The sequence below is a fragment of the Plecotus auritus genome (assembly GCF_963455305.1).
Source record: "Plecotus auritus genome assembly, chromosome: 8".
Lineage (NCBI taxonomy): Eukaryota > Metazoa > Chordata > Mammalia > Chiroptera > Vespertilionidae > Plecotus > Plecotus auritus.
In genome coordinates, this window is record NC_137782.1 from 31796098 (window position 1) to 31817666 (window position 21569).

The window sequence follows — 21569 nt, forward strand, 5'->3', positions numbered from 1 at the left end:
GGAAAAAAACCTACTCTGTATAATTTTGTGAAATGTGATCAATTACTCTGATACTTACCAACATTTTTAGATGAGATTAAGAAATGTTTTCCAAAAGTCACATGCTTTTCACTGCTACTTGTTTCACTAACATATTCATTTTGCCTCTGATTTTCTCTATTAGTTTGCATTTCTTCACACTCTTCTGACAGCCAAAAGGGGCTCTTTACTAATGAATGACTATTAGATGTTGGAATGGGTATTGAGGTAGCTTTTTCACTATTACCAGTATCTGGTAATTTGTCATCAATGGAATATGTCTTCACATCAACTATTGCACTCTCACTCTCTCTTATATTTGTAATAACTGAATTTGAAGAGTCTGTTGTTCTAAATGATTCCTGGTTTTCACTCTGTCTGTTTTCACCATAATAAACAGCTGGTGTATTTTCTTCTGATTCCCTTACACTTACACTAGTAGCATCTAAGTCCACTGTATGGATGTCTTGTGTGGTACGTTCTTTTGGCAAAGATAAATCCCAAATGTTAGACACGCCAGTTCTTGAAAAGTTTCCCAGTCCATCTTCACATCTACTAACTTCTGTTTTTGTAAGGTATTTCTCCATATCAAATGCACTGGATCCATTACTTTTTTCTAAATCATTAGATATGAAATGAGACACAATGGAAACGTCCTGTTGTTCACCATCTTCCTGAAAAGTCTTCTTTCTGGTTTTATTTGAAAGTGCCTTGATCATGGCAGCAAGTTGGGAAGGATCAGTACTCACTGATGCATCTGCAATAGCTGAAGCAATGGTGCTTATCCTAAGTACAGAATCATCACCATCAGGTAGTTCGCTTTTACATCTTTCGGGTTTGCTATTCATAAAGAAAGTGTCCTAGAAATGAGAAAATTTACACCAGATAAATTTACCTCAGTCCATAAACAGGTACATATTAATCTTTATAAACTAAAGGCCTGGTGCATGAATTCATGCACAGATGGGGTCCCTCAGCCTAACCAGTGATCGGGGCCAATCAGGGCTGTCTCGCCCAGTCCTGATCAGGGCTGATTGGGGACAGCCAGCCGGGGGGAGAGACCATAGGAGGTTGGCCGGGCTGATGGAGGTTGGCTGTGGGAGCACACTGACTACCAGGGGGCAGCTCCTGCATTGAGTGTCTGCCCCTCGTGGTCAGTGCACATCATAGCGACTGGTTGACCAGTCGTAACAGTTGTTTAGGCTTTTATATATAGAGATGCTAGACAAGATTTAACAGCAGCAATAACTTAACGGTATAACAGTGAAATAGCCTAAAAAAATAAGACAGCTGCTATCAACTTCAATTGTTGAATACTGAATTACTTATGTAATCAGATTATCAATTGACAAAAAAAAAAAAATCTTCAGGAGTAAAAGATGCTAAAACAAAATCAGAAAAATAACTTAAGCCCTATCCGGTTTGGCTCAGTGGATAGAGCGTTGGCCTGGGGACTGAAGGGTCCCGGGTTCGATTCCGGTCAAGGGCATGTGTACCTTGGTTGTGGGCACATCCCCAGTAGGGAGCGTGCAGGAGGCAGCTGATTGATGTTTCTCTCGCATCAATGTTTCTAACTCTCTCTCCCTCTCCCTTCCTCTCTGCAAAAAAATCAATAAAATATATTTAAAAAAGAAAAAGAAAAATAATTTAAAAACAAAAAATGAAGAAAATAAGATTGAGAAGCCATTGTGACTGCCAAGTATACTTCCTCATAATTTCCTTCAATTGTTAGAACTATTTACAGGTGATACAGAGAAAGACAAGTACCATGTGATTTCACTCATATGTGGATCTAATGAACAAAATGAACTAACAAGCAAAACAGAGACAGACTCATAGAGAATAGGCTGACATCTGGGGGTGGAGGGCTAGGTGGAAAGCTGGAGAAATAGAGCAACAAAGAAAATAAGAGAAAGAACTCATGGATATGGACAACAATGTGGTGATTGCAAGCAGGGCAGGAGTTTGAGGGTATAGGGGGGATAAATGGTGATGGAAAAAGATTGACTTGGGGTGGTGAACCCACAATACAGTGTACAAATGATGTGTCAAATTGTGCACCTGAAACGTGTATAATTTTGTTAACCAGTGTCACCTCAATAAATTCAATTTTTTATAAAAGCATTTATAGGCAAGACATAAATAGAAATCATGGATAAAAAACTAAAATGGAACCAAAAAATAGAAACAAACACATTCAATATTCAAAAATGCAAGTTAAGAACTTCTGCCTCCAGTAATAACAAACTAAGTAGTACAAAACAATTCTTGCTGAGAGCATTAGAACTGGAGAGCATATTCAAAAACTTCCCTTAAAGGGCATTGGAAAGCTTTAAAAAAAAAAAAAAGGAATAAAAAACTATGAGGCCAAAATTCAAAAGAAAGAATCCCAAACAGGTGAGTCCATTAATGGAGATGCTTTACCTAGGGCCGTGGTCGGCAAACTGCGGCTCACGAGCCACATGTGGCTCTTTGGCCCATTGAGTGTGGCTGTTCCACAAAATACCATGGCCTAGGAGAAAAAAATGGCAGTGGAATAGACAGACGTGTCCCGAGCCTTGTCCCAGAGCAGACAGAAAGAACAGCTGAGAGTCGCACGTGGAGTGTCTGTTGGTGAGTTAGGGACAGCTATACTCCAGGAGAAGGTGGGGGACTGATGGATGGGGCTCCCCTGACCGGGCAGCCCCCACTGCTGCTGGGTTCGCTCCCAGAGCCACCGGCTCGGACACGGAGACCGCACCATCTTGAAGGGGAAAGTGGATGTTATAGGAAGCCTGAAAATCTACAACTGCGGCACCCACCGAACAGCTGCGAACCCCAGAGCACCGGTCCCCAATTGGCGCAAACATGTGGATTCGGGGGAGATCTACACTCCACCACGAAAAGGTCAGATTTTGCCTGGGATAAGATGAGGTCTGTGGTCCCGGCAGGACAGAGAAACGCGTGGACTGTGGGAGGTGGAGGACCAGGGGAAGTCTGCGCCTAGAAAAATCCGTGGCTGTTGGGGCTGGCATGATCCGTGAATGTGGAAGGGGGTCATCAGAGCTGCTAACAGAGGGGATCTCTAAAAAGCAACCAATTTTGATCTGACGCAGAAGGACAGCCTAAAAATTTTAAAAGTGTGCCAGCTGAGTGGACACGGGGGGTGGGGGGGGAGGACTGGGCAGACTTGCGCGCAGCCCCGGAGTTCGCACACTTGCGCTTTCTCCTCTTTAAATCCTTGCTTCTAATTGCTGAGCTCAGTGCATGGGATCACCCAGTTGGGGACACCCTAGGAGACTGCAGGGGAAAGTTGTTTTTCTGGAACCTGGGGATTGGAGCGAGGAGTGACCGTCGGAGAGCCAGCTCTGGGGTAGCCCACTCCCACAAACCGGTATTGAGTGCCACAGGGAAAGCAGGACCTAAGCACAGGCTAGAGAGGACCTATAGACCCGGAGGTCAATCCAGAAACACTGCCACCCAAGGGTTGAATCACAAATTGACTCTTGTGTAATCACAAATAAAGGAATACAAGAAAGTAAGACACACTGCCTGCTTAAAAATCAGGACTGACTTACAAAACTGAGGAGCAGTGGAACGCAGGGAACTGCAATACTGTCTTGACTGGGAAACAGGCGTGCCAAACAGAACAACAGAGGAAGTGAATGACCTTCACTACTGCACATTTTATTTATTTTTTTTAATTTATTTTATTATTTTTTTTTATTTTTTTCATCTTTTACATAAAAAACTAATGTTTTTCTTTTTTCCTCATTTGATTTTACCTTTTTAATTATTACATTTTTATTTTGAATCAGTATTATTACTACTACTATTTTTCCTTTTTTTAAAAAAAGTGTCATTTTATTTTCTCTTTATTTGACTTTGAGATTAGTGTTCTACATTCTATTTTCATCTTTCCTTTAGCATCATTCTACTCGATCTCAACTCTACCTTGTGGCCATCAATCTATTCCTAACTTTTCCCCTTTTGTTGTTCTGTTTCTCTTACCCTTCTCCTGCTTTAGATTTTCCCTATTCTTTCTTTTTACCCCCTGTTAAAGTTTCACCCTACTTATATATCTAATTTCCACTCCCCTGCTCTGAGTTCATACAGAACTCTCTCTTCTCTGTCTTCACTATCCAAAAAATTGTTTTTCTCTCTGTCCTTTTGTTGTTGTTTGCTTGAATGTTGATTACATCGATTTTTTATGCTTGTTTGTGAGATTGGTTTGCTTATGTTTTTTTGTTTTATTTGTTTGCTTTGTTTTTTGCTTCTGTTTTCCCTCACCTCGCTTTGATATTAGTGGTTGTTTGTAGTTTGTATTTATCTCCAGGTACTAGTTGCTGGCATTTGATGGGATTAGTGGCTGTTCTATGGAGTTTTCTCCCCATATATATAATTGTTCCCATTTTCTTTCTTATTCTCTTTCTTTTCTCTCTTACTTTTTTTTTTCCTTTTCCCAATTTCATTTTGGCACTCCTTTCTTTCTTTCTTTTTTTCTCTTCTTCTTTCCTATCCCCTATTTGACTTTCTCTGGTGGTCACCTTTATTTGGGGTTATTAATATCGTGAATACATTTCTGTTCAGTGCCTTGTGTGTTGTACCTGGTTGTGTTGTATTTTGCGCCTTTAAATCAATGCAGGAGAGAGAGAACTACATAACCAGACACCCGGAGAAGAGAGACCATGCGGAGACAAAAAAACAGCCCGCATATGAAAGAAAAGCAGGCATCACCAGAAAAGGAAGTAAACGAAATGGAGGCAAGCAACCTGTCAGAGAAAGAATTCAGAGAAATGGTCATAAGGTGGCTGAAAAGAATGGAAGACAAATTCGACAATATGAGTAAGAACCAAGAGGAAATGAAGAAGAACCAGGAAGAAATAAAAAATGACATCACTGCTGTAAAGAACTCAATAGAAAGCATCAGGAGTAGACTAGAAGAAGCAGAGGAACGCATCAGTGAGCTAGAAGACAAGGTAGGAAAAAATACCCAAGTAGAGCAGCTTCTAGAAAAAAAAATTAAAAAGCAGGAGGAGAGCATAAGGGAACTTTGGGACAACACGAAACAAAACAACATCGGCATAATTGGGGTTCCAGAAGGAGAGGAAACTGAGCAAGGAATAGAAAACCTGTTTGAAGAAATAATGACAGAAAACTTCCCTGATATAGGGAAGAAAAAACCCACACAAATCCAAGAAGCTCATAGAGTCCCAAGCAAAATGAACCCCAAAAGACCGACGCCAAGCCACATTATAATTAAATTGGTAAACACCAACGACAAAGTAAGAATCTTAAAAGCAGCCAGAGAGAGACAGAAAGTTACCTACAAAGGAACCCCCGTCGGACTAGCGACTGATTTCTCAACAGAAACTCATCAGGCCAGAAGGGAATGGAATGAAATATACAAAGTCATGCAAAGGAAAGGTCTGAATCCAAGAATACTGTACCTAGCAAGGCTATCAATCAAAATTGAAGGTGAAATCAGGAGCTTCACAGACAAAAAAAAAAACAAAAGAGAATTTATTAACACCAAACCAGCAATGCAAGAAATACTAAAGGATCTGCTGTAAAAAAAAAAAAAGGAAGCAAAGAAGGAACACAGGGGTAAAGAATAAAAATGGCAACAAATAAGTACCTATCAATAATAACTTTAAATGTAAATGGATTAAATGCCCCAATCAAAAGACATACGTAACGGATTGGATAAGAAAACATGACCCATATATCTGCTGTCTACAAGAAACCCACCTTAGAAAAAAAAGACGCACACAGACTGAGGGTGAAGGGATGGAAAAAGGTTTTTCAGGCGAATGGAAATGAAAAAAAAAGCTGGGGTAGCAATACTTATATCTGACAAATTAGATCTCAAAGTGAAGGACATAACAAGAGATAAGAAAGGCCACTTCATAATACTAAAGGGAGCAATCCAGCAAGAAGAAATAACTCTGGTAAACACATACACACCAATACAGGAGCACCCAAATACATAAAAAAACTCCTGGAGGATATCAAGGGAGAGATTGACAGCAATACAATCATAGTAGGAGACTTTAATACCCCACTATCACCACTGGACAAATCCTGTAAACAAAAAATCAGCAAAGAAACATCAATCCTAAATGACTCACTAGACCAGATGGAATTAATTGACATCTTCAGAACATTTCACCCCAAAGCCACAGAATATTCATTCTTCTCAAGTGCACATGGGTCATTTACAAAGATAGACCATATGTTGGGTCATTTTCAAAGATAGACCATATGTTGGGTCATAGGCAAAGTCTCTTCAAATTCAAGAAGATAGGAATCATATCAAGCATCTTCTCAGATCACAGTGGCATAAAACTGGAAATCAAATACATTAAAAACAATCCAAAAAAAATCAAACACATGGAGACTAAACAGCATGCTATTAAACAATGACTGGGTTACCAGAGAGATCAAGGAAGAAATAAAAAACATCATGGTAACAAATGACAATAAAAATACAACAATCCAAAATCTATAGGACACAGCGAAAGCAGTCTTGAGAGGGAAGTTCATAACTCTACAAGCCTACTGCAAAAAAACAAGAAACAATGATAATAAATTACCTAACCCTACAACTCAAAGAATTATAAAGAGAGCAACAAGAAAAGCCCAGTGTAAGCAGAAGGAAATAATAAAGATCAGAGTGGAGATAAATGACATAGAGACCAAAAAAACAATACAAAAGATCGACAAAACCAAGAGTTGGTTCTTTGAAAGGATAAACAAGATTGATGAACCTCTAGCCAGGCTCACCAAGAAGCAAAGAGAGAGGACCCAAATAAACAAAATCAGAAATGAAAGAGGTGAAATAACAACAGACCCCACAGAAATACAAAGGATTGTTAAAAAATACTATGAACAACTCTATTCCAACAAACTGGACAACCTGGAGGAAATGGACATATTCCTAGAAAAATACAACCTTCCAAAACTCAATCAGGAAGAATCTAAACATCTCAATAGGCCAATAACTATGGAAGAAATTGAAGCAGTCATCAAAAAGCTTCCAGCAAACAAAAGCCCAGGGCCAGACGGCTTCACAAGGGAGTTTTACCAATCATTCATGGAAGAACTAAAACCTATCCTCCTCAGACTATTCCAAAAAATTCAAGAGGAAGGAACACTTCCAAGCTCATTCTAGGAAGCCATCATCACCCTAATACCAAAACCAGATAAAGACAACACGATGAAAGAGAATTACAGGCCAATATCCCTCATGAACATAGATGCCAAAATCCTCAACAAAATTCTAACAAATCGGATCCAGCACTACATCAGAAAGATCATACACCATGACCAAGTAGGATTTATCCCAGGAATGCAAGGATGGTACCATATCCGCAAATCAATAAACATGTTACATCACATAAACAAATTGAGAGATAAAAATCACATACTCATATCAATTGATGCAGAAAAAGCATTTGACAAAATCCAACACCCTTTCTTGATAAAAACTCTCAACAAGGTGGGAATAGAAGGATCATACCTCAACATAATAAAAGCTATATATGATAAGCCCACAGCTAACATCATACTCAATGGGCAAAAACTAAAACCATTTACCCTAAGAACAGGAACAAGACAGGGATGCCCACTCTCACCACTCCTGTTTGACATAGTACTGGAAGTATTAGCCACTGCAATTAGACAAGAAGAAGAAATAAAAGGCATCCAAATTGGAAAGGAAGAAGTAAAGCTGTCCTTATTTGCAGATGACATGATATTGTACATAAAAAACCCAAAAGATTCCATCAAAAAACTAATAGACTTAATAAATGAATTCGGCAATGTAGCAGGATAGAAAATTAACGCCAAGAAATCTATGGCATTTCTATATACCAATAGTGAACTTACAGAAAGAGAGACTAAAAAAGCAATCCCATTTATCATTGCTCCAAAAAAATTAAGATACCTAGGAATAAACTTAACTAAGGAGGTAAAAGACCTATACGTGGAAAACTACAGGACACTGAAAAAAGAGATAGAGGAAGATGTAAACAGATGGAAGAACATACCATGTTCATGGATTGGGAGAATCAACATCATTCAAATGATCATACTATCCAAAGCAATCTATAGATTCAAAGCACTCCCCATTAAAATACCAACGGCATATTTCACAGACCTAGAACGAACTCTACAAAAATTCATCTGGAATTAAAAAAGACCCCAAATAGCTGCAGCAATCCTGAGAAAGAAGAACAAAGTAGGTGCGATCTCAATACCAGATTTCAAGCTGTATTACAAAGCCACTGTTCTCAAAACTGCCTGGTACTGGCACAAGAACAGACATATAGATCAATGGAATAGAATAGAGAACCCAGAAATCGACCCAAATCACTATGCCCAATTAATATTTGATAAAGGAGGCATGAACATACAATGGAGTCAAGACAGTCTCTTCGCCAAAACCGGTTTGGCTTGGTGGATAGAGCGTCGGCCTGCGGACTGAGGGGTCCCGGGTTCGATTCCGGTCAAGGGCCTGTACCTTGGTTGCGGGCACATCCCCAGTGGGAGGTGTGCAGGAGGCAGCTGATCGATGTTTCTCTCTCATCGATGTTTCTGACTATCTATCACTCTTCCTTTCTCTCTGTAAAAAATCAATAAAATTAAAAAAAAAAAAAAAAAAGACAGTCTCTTCAATAAAGGGTGTTGGGAACATTGGACAGATACATGCAAAAAAATGAAACTAGACCACCAACTTACACCATACACAAAAATAAACTCAAAATGGATACAGGACTTAAACATAAGACGGGAAACCATAAAAATACTAGAGGAATCCACAGCCAGAAAAATCGCTGACATATGCCGAAGCAATTTCTTCACTGATACTGCTCCTAGGGCAATGGAAACTAAAGAGAAAATAAACAAATGGGACTACATCAAAATAAAAAGCTTTTGCACAGCAAAGGAGACCATCAATAAAACAACAAGAAAGCCCACTGCATGGGAGAACATATTTGCCAATGATATCAACGATAAGGGTTTAATCTCCAACATTTACAGGGAACTCATGCAGCTTAACAAAAAGAAGATAAACAACCCAATCAAAAAATGGGCAACGGATCTAAATAGACACTTTTCGAAAGGAGACAGAAGGAAGGCCAAGAGACATATGAAAACTTGCTCAAAGTCACTAATCATCAGAGAGATGTAAATGAAAACAACAATGCGGTAACATCTCACACCTGTCAGAATGGCTATTATCAGCAAATCAACAAACGACAAGTGCTGGCGAGGATGCGGAGAAAAGGGAACCCTCGTGCACTGCTGGTGGGAATGCAGACTGGTGCAGCCACTGTGGAGAACAGTATGGAGTTTCCTCAAAAAACTAAAAATGGAACTCCCATTTGACCCAGTGATCCCACTTCTAGAAATATATCCCAAGAAACTAGAAACACCAATCAGAAAGGATATATGCACCCCTATGTTCATAGCAGCACAATTCACCATAGCTAAGATTTGCAAACAGCCTAAGTGTCCATCAGCAGATGGATTAAAAAACTGTGGTATATCTACACAATGGAATACTACGCTGCGGTAAAAAAGAAGGAGTTCTTACCATTTGCAACAACATGGATGGAAATGGAGAGCATTATGCTAAGTGAAATAAGCCAGGCAGAGAAAGATAAATATCACATGATCTCACTCATTTGTGGAATATAATGAACAACATAAACTGATGAACAAAAACAGATCCAGAGACAGAGAAACATCAATCAGAACGTCAAACCTCAGGGAAGGTAGGGGAGGGTGGGGGTAAGGGGGAGAGATCAACCAAAGGACTTATATGTATGCATATAAGCCTAATCAATGGACACAGACAACAGGGGGTTGGGGGCATGAATGGGAGGGTAATGGGGGAATAAGGACACATATGTAATACCTTAATCAATAAAGGAATTAATAAAAAAAAAATACCATGGCCTGGGCGAGTCTATTTTGAAGAAGTGGCATTAGAAGAAGTTTAAGTTTAAAAAATTTGGCTCTCAAAAGAAATTTCAATCGTTGTACTGTTGATATTTGGCTCTGTTGACTAATGAGTTTGCCGACCACTGCCCTAGGGCATCTGCTGTTTCAAGAGGCAGCTGATTAAATTTCAAGAAGCAGACAAGCAAAGCTGTTTACGGGAGTAAGAGTATAAAACCACAAATTCAGTATTTGCCTATTATGGCAGGCAGTGCTACACCCTAGGAGTTAAAGGTAAACCAAAATTGGACTGGCCCTCCTACAGACTGAGGCTCATTTCTAATGACCTCAATCTCAGAAACCAAATTAAAGTAATCTGAGATTGCTAGAATTCTTTGCTTCCTTTCAGAAGCAAACATAAATCCTGTCTGGAAGATATAATCCCCCATGACCTCCAATTATTTCAACAACTTTTCCTGTAAAAGTCCACCACTCAATGACACATGAAGTTTGAAGATATTGTGGCCAAAGTACAAAAGAAACAGACCTGAGGGGGATCCAGAAACTAGTCATCAAAATGGAAAACACATCTGAATCTAAAATCTAAAACATAAAATCTAACATAAACTCTAAAACATAGTTAAGGAAGTAAAGACAATATTGAGACTCTAGCAGAGGGCTAGGAATTATAAAGAAATAACTAAATGTAAATTTTGTAACTGAGAAATACAGTAACAAATTAAGAACCCAATCGATCAACAAAAACTAATTGGACACAACTGAAAAAAAAATGAGACTTGGAACAGAATTCTGAAGAAAATATCCAGAATGAACTGTGAAAGAGAAAGTTAATGGAAACTACAAAAAAGAACAGAAAGATGGTAAAAAAAAAGATATACTCTGTAAAAGTCCAACAAAGTTGTAACTGAACTCTCTAAATGGGGTAAAAGTTCTATTTTAAGAGATATTGGCAGAGAATTTTCTACAACTTGTGAAAGTCAACAAACAAGAATTAAGAAGGCCTATGAACCCTGAGCAGGATAAAACAAAAGATACCTAAGCACATCGTAGTAAAACAGACAAAAAACAAAGAAAAAAAATTTAAAGCAGTCAGAGATAAGATACATTACCTTTAGAGAGGTTAACAATAATACTGAAAGCAAACACTTAAAATTAAAAGATGTAAAATAATGTATTCAAATTGCTAAAAGTTGTTCTATGCCCTGGCCGGGTGGCTTGGTTGGAATTTTGTCCCTAACACCAAAAGGCTGCGGGTTCAATTACCAGTCAGAGCATATACCTAAGTTGCAGGTTTGATCCCCAATCGGAGCATTCAAAAGGCAACAGACTGACGTTTCTCTCCCTCGCACTCTCCTTCTCTTTCTCTCTCTCTCTCTCTCTCTCTCTCTCTCTCTCTCTCTCTCTCTCCCTACCCTGCTCTCTATTCCTATATAATAAAAGCCTAATATGCTAAGTGTCCGACCATTCGTTCAACCATTCGACCAGTCGCCATGACGCGCACTGACCAACAGGAGGCAGATGCTTCGACCGGTAGGTTAGCTTGCTGCTGAGGTCCAGCTGATCGGGACTGAGCGAGAAGGGCCGGACACATCTAAGACTCTTGAGGTGTCACTTTTCAGAAATATGACCATGGTGGTTTGCTTCGTTTGTTTCTTCGTTTCATCACAGATCTGCTTTTAAGCAGATAATGCACTATAATCATTCCTCTCTATTAATGAAAACCTTTTGGTGTTGGGGTCCATGTTTTCAAACTTTCTAAGGAGCTTACTGAAGTCTGTGAAAGCTTCTATTAAACCCTTCACTGTGAATTTTCTTAGGGTTTCTTCTTTTTCTTCTCCTGCAGTTTCCTTTTCTCTTGCCTCTTCCTCAGCTATACATTCTTGTTCCAGTTCCAACAACTCATTAGTCAATTCCTCAGGAACCAACTCTGGGAGCTCCTCCATGTCATCCTCATCCACACCCATGTTAAAGTTGTTTGTCATCTCAACCACAGCCTCACTGGTTTTTGCAACCTCCTCAGCCTTGAGAAAATTCTTCGAAGTCATGGATGAACTTCTTGTCTTTTTCCAAATGTCATTCATACACTCCTTGGTGACATCACACCAAGCCCAAGCAAGGTCTTGATGTTCTAATACTTCCATATTTGCATCATATCTTCCCAGGGTCCTCCTCAGTTGCAGCAAGAGCCTCAGCAAAGGTCCTCCTCCAGTAGTAGGCCTTAAAAGCTGCTGTAACTCCTTGGTCCATTGGTTGGATCAAAGAGGTAGTGTTTAGATAGAGAAACACCACTTTGATTTTGGGATGAAGAACACCAATAAAAGGTTGTCTGAGCGGATTATCCACAATAAGCAAAATCTTGAAAAGTATGTTATTCTCCAAACTGTACTTCTCCATTTCACTGGTATCACAATTCAGGAGGGCAGGCATCTTGGAAAAGGAGCTGGGTCATCCATGACTTCTTATTGCTCCTGTAGTCTACTGCCAGGGTGTGCTTACTGATATACTTGACGGCTCTGGAGTTCTCACTGTGCCAGATCACAAAGGTCTTCAATTTGTAGCCAGCAACACTGACCCAAAGCAAGACTGCTATCCTGTCCTTATAAGCCCTAAAACCTGACACTGACTTGGCCTCTTTATGGATCAAAGTCCTTTCAGGCATCTGCTTTCAGATTAGGAAGGTTTAATTCATATTGAGTATTTGCTCTGGCAGGTAATTTTCCTCCACAATCTGCTTATCTAGGGTTTCCAAAAATTCTTCAGCTGCCTTCTCATCAGCACTCACAGACTTACCACTCACTTTCAGATTATGTAATAAAAATGTTTCTTGAGTTGTTAAAATGACCCAGAGCTAGCAGTAAATTCAACAATATAGTTCAGCCCAACCTTCTCTTTCAACATTGCAAACAAACCTTTTGCTTTGGCCATGGTGCTGAAAGGGATACGCTTCTAAGTCTGGTCTTCAATCCAGGTAATTTAATATTCAAAAACTAATTAATGTAATTCACACATTACCACGGGAAAAAGCGCATGCTCCTCCTTGATAGATACAAAAAAAGCATTTGACAAGATTCAATATCCTTACAAGTTAAAAACAAAACTAGCGCCCTGGCTGGATAGCTCAGTTGGTTAGAGCGTCATCCCAATACAACAAGATTGCAGGTTCAATCCCCAGTCAGGGCACATACAAGAAAATCAATAAATGCATAAATAAGTGGAATAACAAATAGATGTTTCTCTCTCTAAAATCAATCAGTAAATTGTTTTTCAAATGGTGGTAAAATATTTAAAAGACACATAACATTAAATTTTGTTTAAAAGGCAACCATGTTATTATACTCAATATTTTTCACATCTGACCTTATTTTTTTAATGTTTTTATTGATTTTTATAGAGAAAAAGAGAGAAAGAGAGAGAGAGAGAGAGAAACATTGAACAGTTGCCTCTTGTACACACCCTGAATGGGGACTGAACCTGCAACGTGGGCATGTGCCCTGATCTGGAATCGCACCAGCGACCCTTCAGGGCACGGGAGGATGTTCAACCAACCGAGCTACATGGACCAGGGACACATGTGATCTTAACTTGATCTTAGACAAGAACTGACATGGTTTTAGCTTTCCTTCATGAAAGGCTTATGATACCTCTGTTTTGCCTTTATTGGCAGTTAATGTCACATCGTTTTCATCCACTTGTGAAATACTCTCCAGTTCTTCCGCCTGAAGCGTAACTGATCCTTCACTTAGTTGTGCATTGGAGTGTTCATTTAAATCTCCTGTAGGAAATATACAATATTCAATTTATATCTATACACTAGCTCATAGAAACAATCTGTGGGATAAGGATCACTAACATTGCCAAGGGAAAATCCTTTTACCCAAATATCAGTCAATCTCACAAAAACTGAATAAACATATAGTCACTAAGACAAAGGCCATACCATTGTTAATTTAGCTAAATTCTGCAAACAAAATTGTGATTTTAAAATTTCTCCTTATAAGCTCATTTAATATTTTTCAGCTTTAAACATTTCACAAATACACAAGTTGAATTAAAAAATAATTACTTCTTTACAATAGTAGAAACTCAACTAATTATATATGTATAGCCTCTTTATTCCAACTCCCCTTATTGGAAAACAGGCTCTCTAAGAACTGGGGCATATCTTGTACAATTGTATATGACATGTAGCAGCAGGCATTATACTAGCAAAAAACAGCTGTTTGCTCATTGTATGTTAACCAAAAAAGTTTGATTTTAAATATTTATCATAAATATTTATACTATCACAGTCTCAATCTCAAAATACCTCTTTAATTAAAAGCCTACCTAAATATTAAATATAACAGTTATAATTCATTAACTCAGTTGTCTAAGAGGACAAAGTTAACTAAGTCATTTGAACAAATTATATTTAATTTACTTGAATTTTTACAAAAGTATTTAGGTGGAATTTGGATGACTTGTTTCCAATTTAGATTTAAAAGGCAATGTGGGATTATGTAAGAATCAAATGAGTTATACTGAAAAAATTGTAAGTGGTTCATACATTTTCACTCATTAAGAACATAATCACACAACCACTTAATTTACAGGTTAAAAAAGAGTTACTAAAAATTCTTTCATTTAATCTATTACCTGAAAACGGATCATGGTTAAGATGAGCCATTTCTTTGTCCAAATCACTTTGTGATAAATCAGATTTTCTTATTAAAGCAACAGGTTCTCTCTCTTCTGGTGATCTAATAAAATAACCAAATGATGGCTACAAAATAAACATGTGAATTATTTCCTTCATTTTCAATTGCTTTGAGAAATTCTATACTATTTTATCTTAATATTGGTAACCTAGCTAAATGATTTCAACAAATATTATTTTCTTTCCTTTTAAACTTAAATGACTAGAGATGAACTTTAAAAGTCCATATAGAACCTTTTATTTCCCTACTGTCAGCTATCTTTAATCATCAGAACTAATATGGTCAAGTAACTTGCCCTCACTAAGAAATCCAAGTTAAAACAACCCAGAAATGACACTTCGTTTGTTCCTTCAGTAATTATTATTGAATATCTACTGTGTCAGACACTGTTAATAAACATCAGTGAGGAAAAAAAATAAAATTTCCTGATTTTCTGAAACTTACAGTATATAATTTTATACAATAAATACAAAAATCTTTATGAAGAGTAGATTTCTTCCTACTGAGTTAGATGAAAGGTTCAGAAAAGTTTGTAATTTATTATATTCAAGGAGCTTACTTAAAAGGCAAGAAATTCACACTTTTCTTTTCTCAAAGAACTTTCACATGATAGACCTAAAATGTGAATTCATTAAATACACTTAATTTTTAGTTGACCTTCACTTAAAAATTTCTTCCCTTGACCCAGCAACTTGCATGCAAATAACATTTCACAATTAATACCAAAATATAAATTCCAAATGATAGACCCATCTTCCATGATCCAGTGCTTTAAAATTCATCTGTTTATAAGGAATTCAATTACTCTTTAACTTCACTCATAATGTAAAAGATTCCAATTGATCCTGGCAGAAAAAATCTACCTCACTGAAGTATTAATTCTCATTTTTTAATTCACTGCAGACAGGATCCACAGTTCAGTTTCAAATGTAAGTTCTGTAAATCAACTGTGAAATCTAACACCATGGCTATTATTTTAAATTATACCCTTAGTGAAATCCAGTTTTAATAAACACTGCCCGCCCTGCCCAGTGTGGCTCAGTTGGTTGGAACGTTGACCCCATACACCCAAAGGTCGCAGGTTCGATTCCCAGTCAGGACACATACCGGAGGCAACCTATCAATGTCTATCTCTCTCTTCCCCTCTCTCTAAAATCAATTAAAAAATATATCCTCAGGTGAGGATGAAAAATAAATTTAAAAAAATAAACACTGGCCCTGACCGGTTTGGCTCAGTGGATAGAGCGTCGGCCTGCGGACTGAAGGGTCCCAGGTTCAATTCCGGTCAAGGACAGGTACCTTGGTTGCGGGCACATCCCTTGGGGGGATGTGCAGGAGGCAGCTGATCGATGTTTCTCTCTCATCGATGTTTCAAACTCTATCCCTCTCCCTTCCTCTCTGTAAAAAATCAATAAAATACATTTAAAAAAAATAAAAATAAACACTGTCCAATGATGCCAACTCCCTTGTATGGAATTTATCAACAAGCCCTTTGACTCTATCCCTGAAAGAAATCTTGAGTCCCTGAATTTTTCTGTTTCTGTAATATCATTCCAGCACCCAGCCTTCATCAAATCTCTTCCTATGTACCTTTCTGCCTGCTTCTACTCTTCCTCTGCAGTTCACTGACTCTTCCACCCAGGCTCCTGACACATATTGTGGCATACTGTCACACTTAGAGATGGGCTCAGGCACCACAACAAAGTTGCTCCCTGCCTCCAAGAATTTCTTCCCAGTTAATTTGAGATGAATCCAAATCCTGCAAGGACCCTTCATAATCTGGCCCTTGTCTTCTTCTACCATTTAACCTATCATACTCTCCCACCCCACAGTTCAGTTTCAAATTTAAGTTCTGTAAATTCACATTAGCTCCATTTGTCTGCTTTCTGTTCCTCCAATATGCCACTCCACCTCCCATAAATCATATAAATGTTCATATAAATCAGGGGAACGACTGGCCCAAGGGCCATATAAGGCCTGCAAAATCATTTATTTTGGCCCTGCTAAGGGATTAGGGGTGAGTTAATTAAATGTTTGACCAAATAAAGCATGCTAATTTTTAAAAAAATGTATTTTACTGATTTCAGAGAAGGAAGAGGGAGAGATAGAAACATCAATGATGAGAGAGAATCATTGATAGGCTGCCTCCTGCACATCCCCTACTGGGGATTGAGCCCACAACCTGGGCATGTGCCCTTGACTAGAATCGAACCTGGGACCCTTCAGTCTGCAGGCCAACACTCTATCCACTGCGCCAAACCGGCTAGGCTAGCAGACTAATTTTTAAGTTGGTAATATTGTAGGGCCTGCAAATGATGTTGTAAAGTATCCAAATGGCCCTTGGCAGAAAAAAAGTTTCCACACCCCTGATACAAATAGTCTCCCCATTTACTGGGAGAACCTCCCTCCAGATCTTTTGGGTTTTTTTGTTTGTTTGTTTTAAATATATTTTATTGATTTTTTACAGAGAGGAAGGGAGAGGGATAGAGAGTTAGGAACATCGATGAGAGAGAAACATCGATCAGCTGCCTTTTGCACATCCCCTACTGGGGATGTGCCCGCAACCAAGGTACATGCCCTTGACCGGAACCGAACCTGAGACCCTTGAGTCCGCAGGCCGACGCTCTATCCACTGAGCCAAACCAGTTAGGGCCCTCCAGATCTTTTGATGACTGCTTCCTCCTCTCTCATCATTTAGGTCCCAGATGTCACCCTGACTACCACAGCTAAAGCATGACCTTATCCTTACTCATTCTTCACAGGACCTTTCACTATTGTTTACTTTTTTAAGTTTTTACATCTTATTAAACTGAAACACTCCTATATTTCAAAATATGTTTTTAGACAACAGGTTAAAAAAATGAATCTTTGAAGTTCTTCCCACCAACCAATGATATAACCATAGTAACTAACAGGTATTGATATTACTGCATGTTAGGTTTGGTGCTAAATACTTTATATGACATTTAATTCTTACAAAACCCTGTAAGATGGCATTCCATTTTAGAAATTGGAAAATTAAGGCATAGGAGTTAAATAAATTGTTCCATGTCATAGAACTAGTTAAGAGGCAGAGCTAGGACTGGGTCAAGGTTTGACCAACTAATAAATCTAAGCTTTTATCCACTATTTTAACATGTTCCTATTCTGTGTCTGCTCTAAAGATACTACTATGCTCTAGGTATACCATCATAACATTCAAAATATAACAGCTGGTCAATTTAACCAGTTCCAGCACATATCATACTTACTCTTTTCACACTATAACCACCACCAAGGCAACCAAGAGCTTCAGATCTTTGAGCAAAGAACTCTCCCAAAGATAGACGTAAATAACTAGCATCGTCTTTGTTCAAATCTGATGTGCTAAGTGATTTCCTCAACAAATTGTAATTAATTGAAGTTCCCCACGACGTATCCCCTAGTGCAACTGAAGTATTCTGGGCATCTATATTTTCTTCCTAGGAAGAAAGTTATTATTTCACTTTATTTCCCCAGCAAGCCTTCTTTTTGTTTTTCACATATTTAAAAAAAAAAAGTTAAGAAAATTTAAATTTTTTAAAAATGTGGACAAATTCAAGCTTAAGCAGCTAATACAGGTAATGAAGTCCAGAAGAAGAGAACTTCATTTTACATACTTTGAATTATAATATACACTGTTTTGATATGTTGCTTAATCAAACACCGACTTCCATTAATATAAATCTTTAGAAAGGAGCATATTTTCGGTAAAAACAAATAGCATTACCTCATTTTAAAATATGGTTAAAAACTGGAAATATTGCCCTAACCGGTTTGGCTCAGTGGATAGAGCGTCGGCCTGTGGACTGAAAGGTCCCAGGTTCGATTCCCGTCAAGGGCATGTACCTTGGTTGCAGGCACATCCCCAGGAGGGGGTGTGCAGGAGGCAGCTGATCGATGTTTCTCATCGATGTTTCTAACTCTCTATCCCTCTCCCTTCCTCTCTGTAAAAAAATCAATAAAATATATTAAAAATTTAAAAAAACACACAAAAACTGGAAATATCTTTGAAGACTATTAAGTTGATTTTAAGCAAATTAAATATTATTTCAGTATGCCAGTTATATTTTCAATCAATAATTTTGAGTGTGAAGAAAAAAGCAGAAATTGTCTAAATATAAGGAAAGCAAGATAAAATTCTATACTAACCATATATCTATTCAGATAGAAATAAAAATTTTGCTACATTTAAATTAATACAGGAAAAACTTTAAACTTTGGTTAATGCCAATAAAATACAAACCTGCATAAACTGGTGCTCTTTATTAAATTCTTCTTCATCTTGTGCAATCAATTCCAATGCCTCAGCTTAAAAAATAGGTACATAATATTATATTAATGCCAATTAGATACTAGCATATAAATAAAACTTAACTAGTTAGGAAAATGAAATACTAAAGAAATAAAAAATTTTAAAGGTATGTGAAAGCTTCTCTCACACAATTGATGCATCTGCATTAAGTACATAGTCTATGGTTGTCAAACTTTTGGTAACAGACACCCTACTGCAGTGGTCAGCAAAATGCGGCTCGCGAGCCACATGCAGCTCACGAGCTGCGGTTTGCCGCTCTGTTGACTAATGAGTTTGCCGACCACTGCCCTACTGTGATTGATTTCATCAGTTACTAATGTGTCCTAACTCACTAAAGGGGGCTTTACAATCTAAGATTTTTGTTTTTAAAAGACTCATTAATTTTAGCTTTAAAGATCTGGTACACCTGTGTTAAGGTACACACCCATGAACACCCTTGGTATTTCATCTGGAACTAATGGACTGACAAGCCATTCTGTAGGCTCATCATGAAGATGTCTGTTGGGTTTCCCAACCACCTATTTTGCTTATAACTGTCCCAGTTTTAGACAGGAAAAATCCTACATCCCAGCAAATCCCACAGCCTGGGCAAACAGTAACAAGAGGTCCCACAGTGTCTGTCCTCAAAGTTCTTATGAGCACCTCGTTTCACTTAGGGCAGTGGTCGGCAAACTGCGGCTCGCGAGCCACATGCGGCTTGCGAGCTGCTGTTTGCCGCTCTGTTGACTAATGAGTTTGCAGACCACTGCCTTAGGGAAAAATCCTTAAAAAACATTTTAATAATGTACTAATGTCTTTAACCTGAAGTCAAAACTTACACAGTGGACAGGAAACTCATTAGTCAACAGAGCGGCAAACCACGGCTCTCAAGCCGCAGTTTGCCGACCACTGACTTAGGGTAATGAATGGGTCTGAACCAACTTCTAAGTCAAGGCCACAAACTAAAATGCCTCAGAAGCTAGGAGTGAATGAGCAAAGAGGGCCAGGTGTAACACAATAGGGAATGGTGCGACAGTGGCAAACTAGAAAGCCACTAGTTTAACGCTCCTCTCAAGACAGTAGAATTAGAAAGAATTTTAAACATATTGGCTAAATCAGAAAAGGCTACAGGCTAAACTCTAGGCTGCCTGTCTGTTGCTTACCCTGGGCCTTTGCCTGGTATTTCAAAATAGTAGCAGAAAGGAGAAGAGTCAATAGCAACCCAGAAGGGACAGTCCACTTGTGGCTCCCACAAGAGAATATCTCCCACTCTCACAGATCCATCAAGGGCTAATCCATCCAAACTACCCTTTTGAAAACCCTCACAGTCCCACATTAACATCTTGAGACAAAATGAGAATAGATACAAGAGAATATTTCCAGTTAGGAAGAGTAGAGCACCAAAGATAGATCAAGATTCTTACTTACTTTTTAAAATAGTGCTGATTCCTTACCTTTCTTTTATATAAGCACATTCTAACCTAGAGGTATAAATAAGCATCAATAGAACCATGAAGCTCCCAAAATCTTACGCTAAATCTTCCACGGAAAAAAATTTCTATGAAGATTCTCTGTGGGGTACCATAAGTTAAAAAACCACTGCCCAGCTCTAGCCAGTTTAGCTCAGTGGATAGAGTGTCGGTCTGCAAACTAAAGGGTCCCGAGTTCAATTCCAATCAAGGGCACATGCCAGGTTGCGGGCTCGGTCCCCTATAGGGGGTGTGCAGGAGGCAGCCGATCAATGATTCTTTCTCATCATTGATGTTTCTATCTCTCTTTCCCTCTCCCTTCCTCTCTGAAATCAATAAAGATATTTAATTAATAAATAAATAGTTAACCAGAAGATGTAAAAGAGAATAAATACTGAAACGTCTCCACCATATCCCTGACCCCACTTACCACACCTCCAGAAGCAACCAGTGTGTAAAGTACCCCTGAAATCGCTTGCTATTTGATTTTTGAGTTTAAGTAGCTAGAGATTCCTACAATCCATTTCTTTTTTTAATCTCTCCATTATATGCATTTACAAATACATGTGTATCCTCCCCTCTTCCACCTTTTTACACAAATGCTAGAATATTTTACATGGCTTTTTATGTCTTGGATTTTAAACAATTTATTTTGGTGATCATTCCATATCAAGACCTAACAAGCTCCTTTACCTTTTTTATAGCCACAGGAAATTTCCTTGCATGAATGTACCTTATTTAATCAGTCCCCGTTTTTGTACATCCATGTTGCTTCCAAATTTTTGTTATTATAAACGATGTGCAAATAGTAACATTGCACATACATTACATACCATTCATGCAAATGTATCTGAATAACAATAAATTCCCAGGAGAACTGCCTGGTTAAATAATATATGCCTTTGCAATTTTGTTAGATGCTACAATATTGCCGTATCTAGAGGCTGTTTAATGATGACTTTTATTTCCTTTACTATAAAGTCTGTGTTTACATCCCTTGCCTAATTCTATACTAAGTAGTTGTTTTTTTATTATTGTTTATTAAAACTATTAACATTTTAAGAAAATGGGCCCTTAATAGGAATTAAAAATTTTTTCTCAGTTTGATGACTAATTTTTAAAAAC

At 38.2% G+C, this 21569-nt stretch overlaps 1 protein-coding gene across 1 annotated transcript in view; it reads right to left on the bottom strand.

Annotated features, from left to right (window-relative positions):
- The window catches only part of CEP192 (centrosomal protein 192), a 100258-nt gene that overhangs the window by 55620 nt on the left and 23069 nt on the right, over positions 1–21569 (bottom strand). Inside the window, exons 11-15 of the mRNA XM_080684756.1 lie at positions 18928–18992; positions 17915–18124; positions 14602–14728; positions 13608–13738; positions 59–878 (exon numbers count right to left, since the gene is read on the bottom strand). Coding sequence (XP_080540882.1) covers positions 59–878; positions 13608–13738; positions 14602–14728; positions 17915–18124; positions 18928–18992 — 1353 coding nt within the window. The remainder of the gene's footprint in view (positions 1–58; positions 879–13607; positions 13739–14601; positions 14729–17914; positions 18125–18927; positions 18993–21569) is intronic.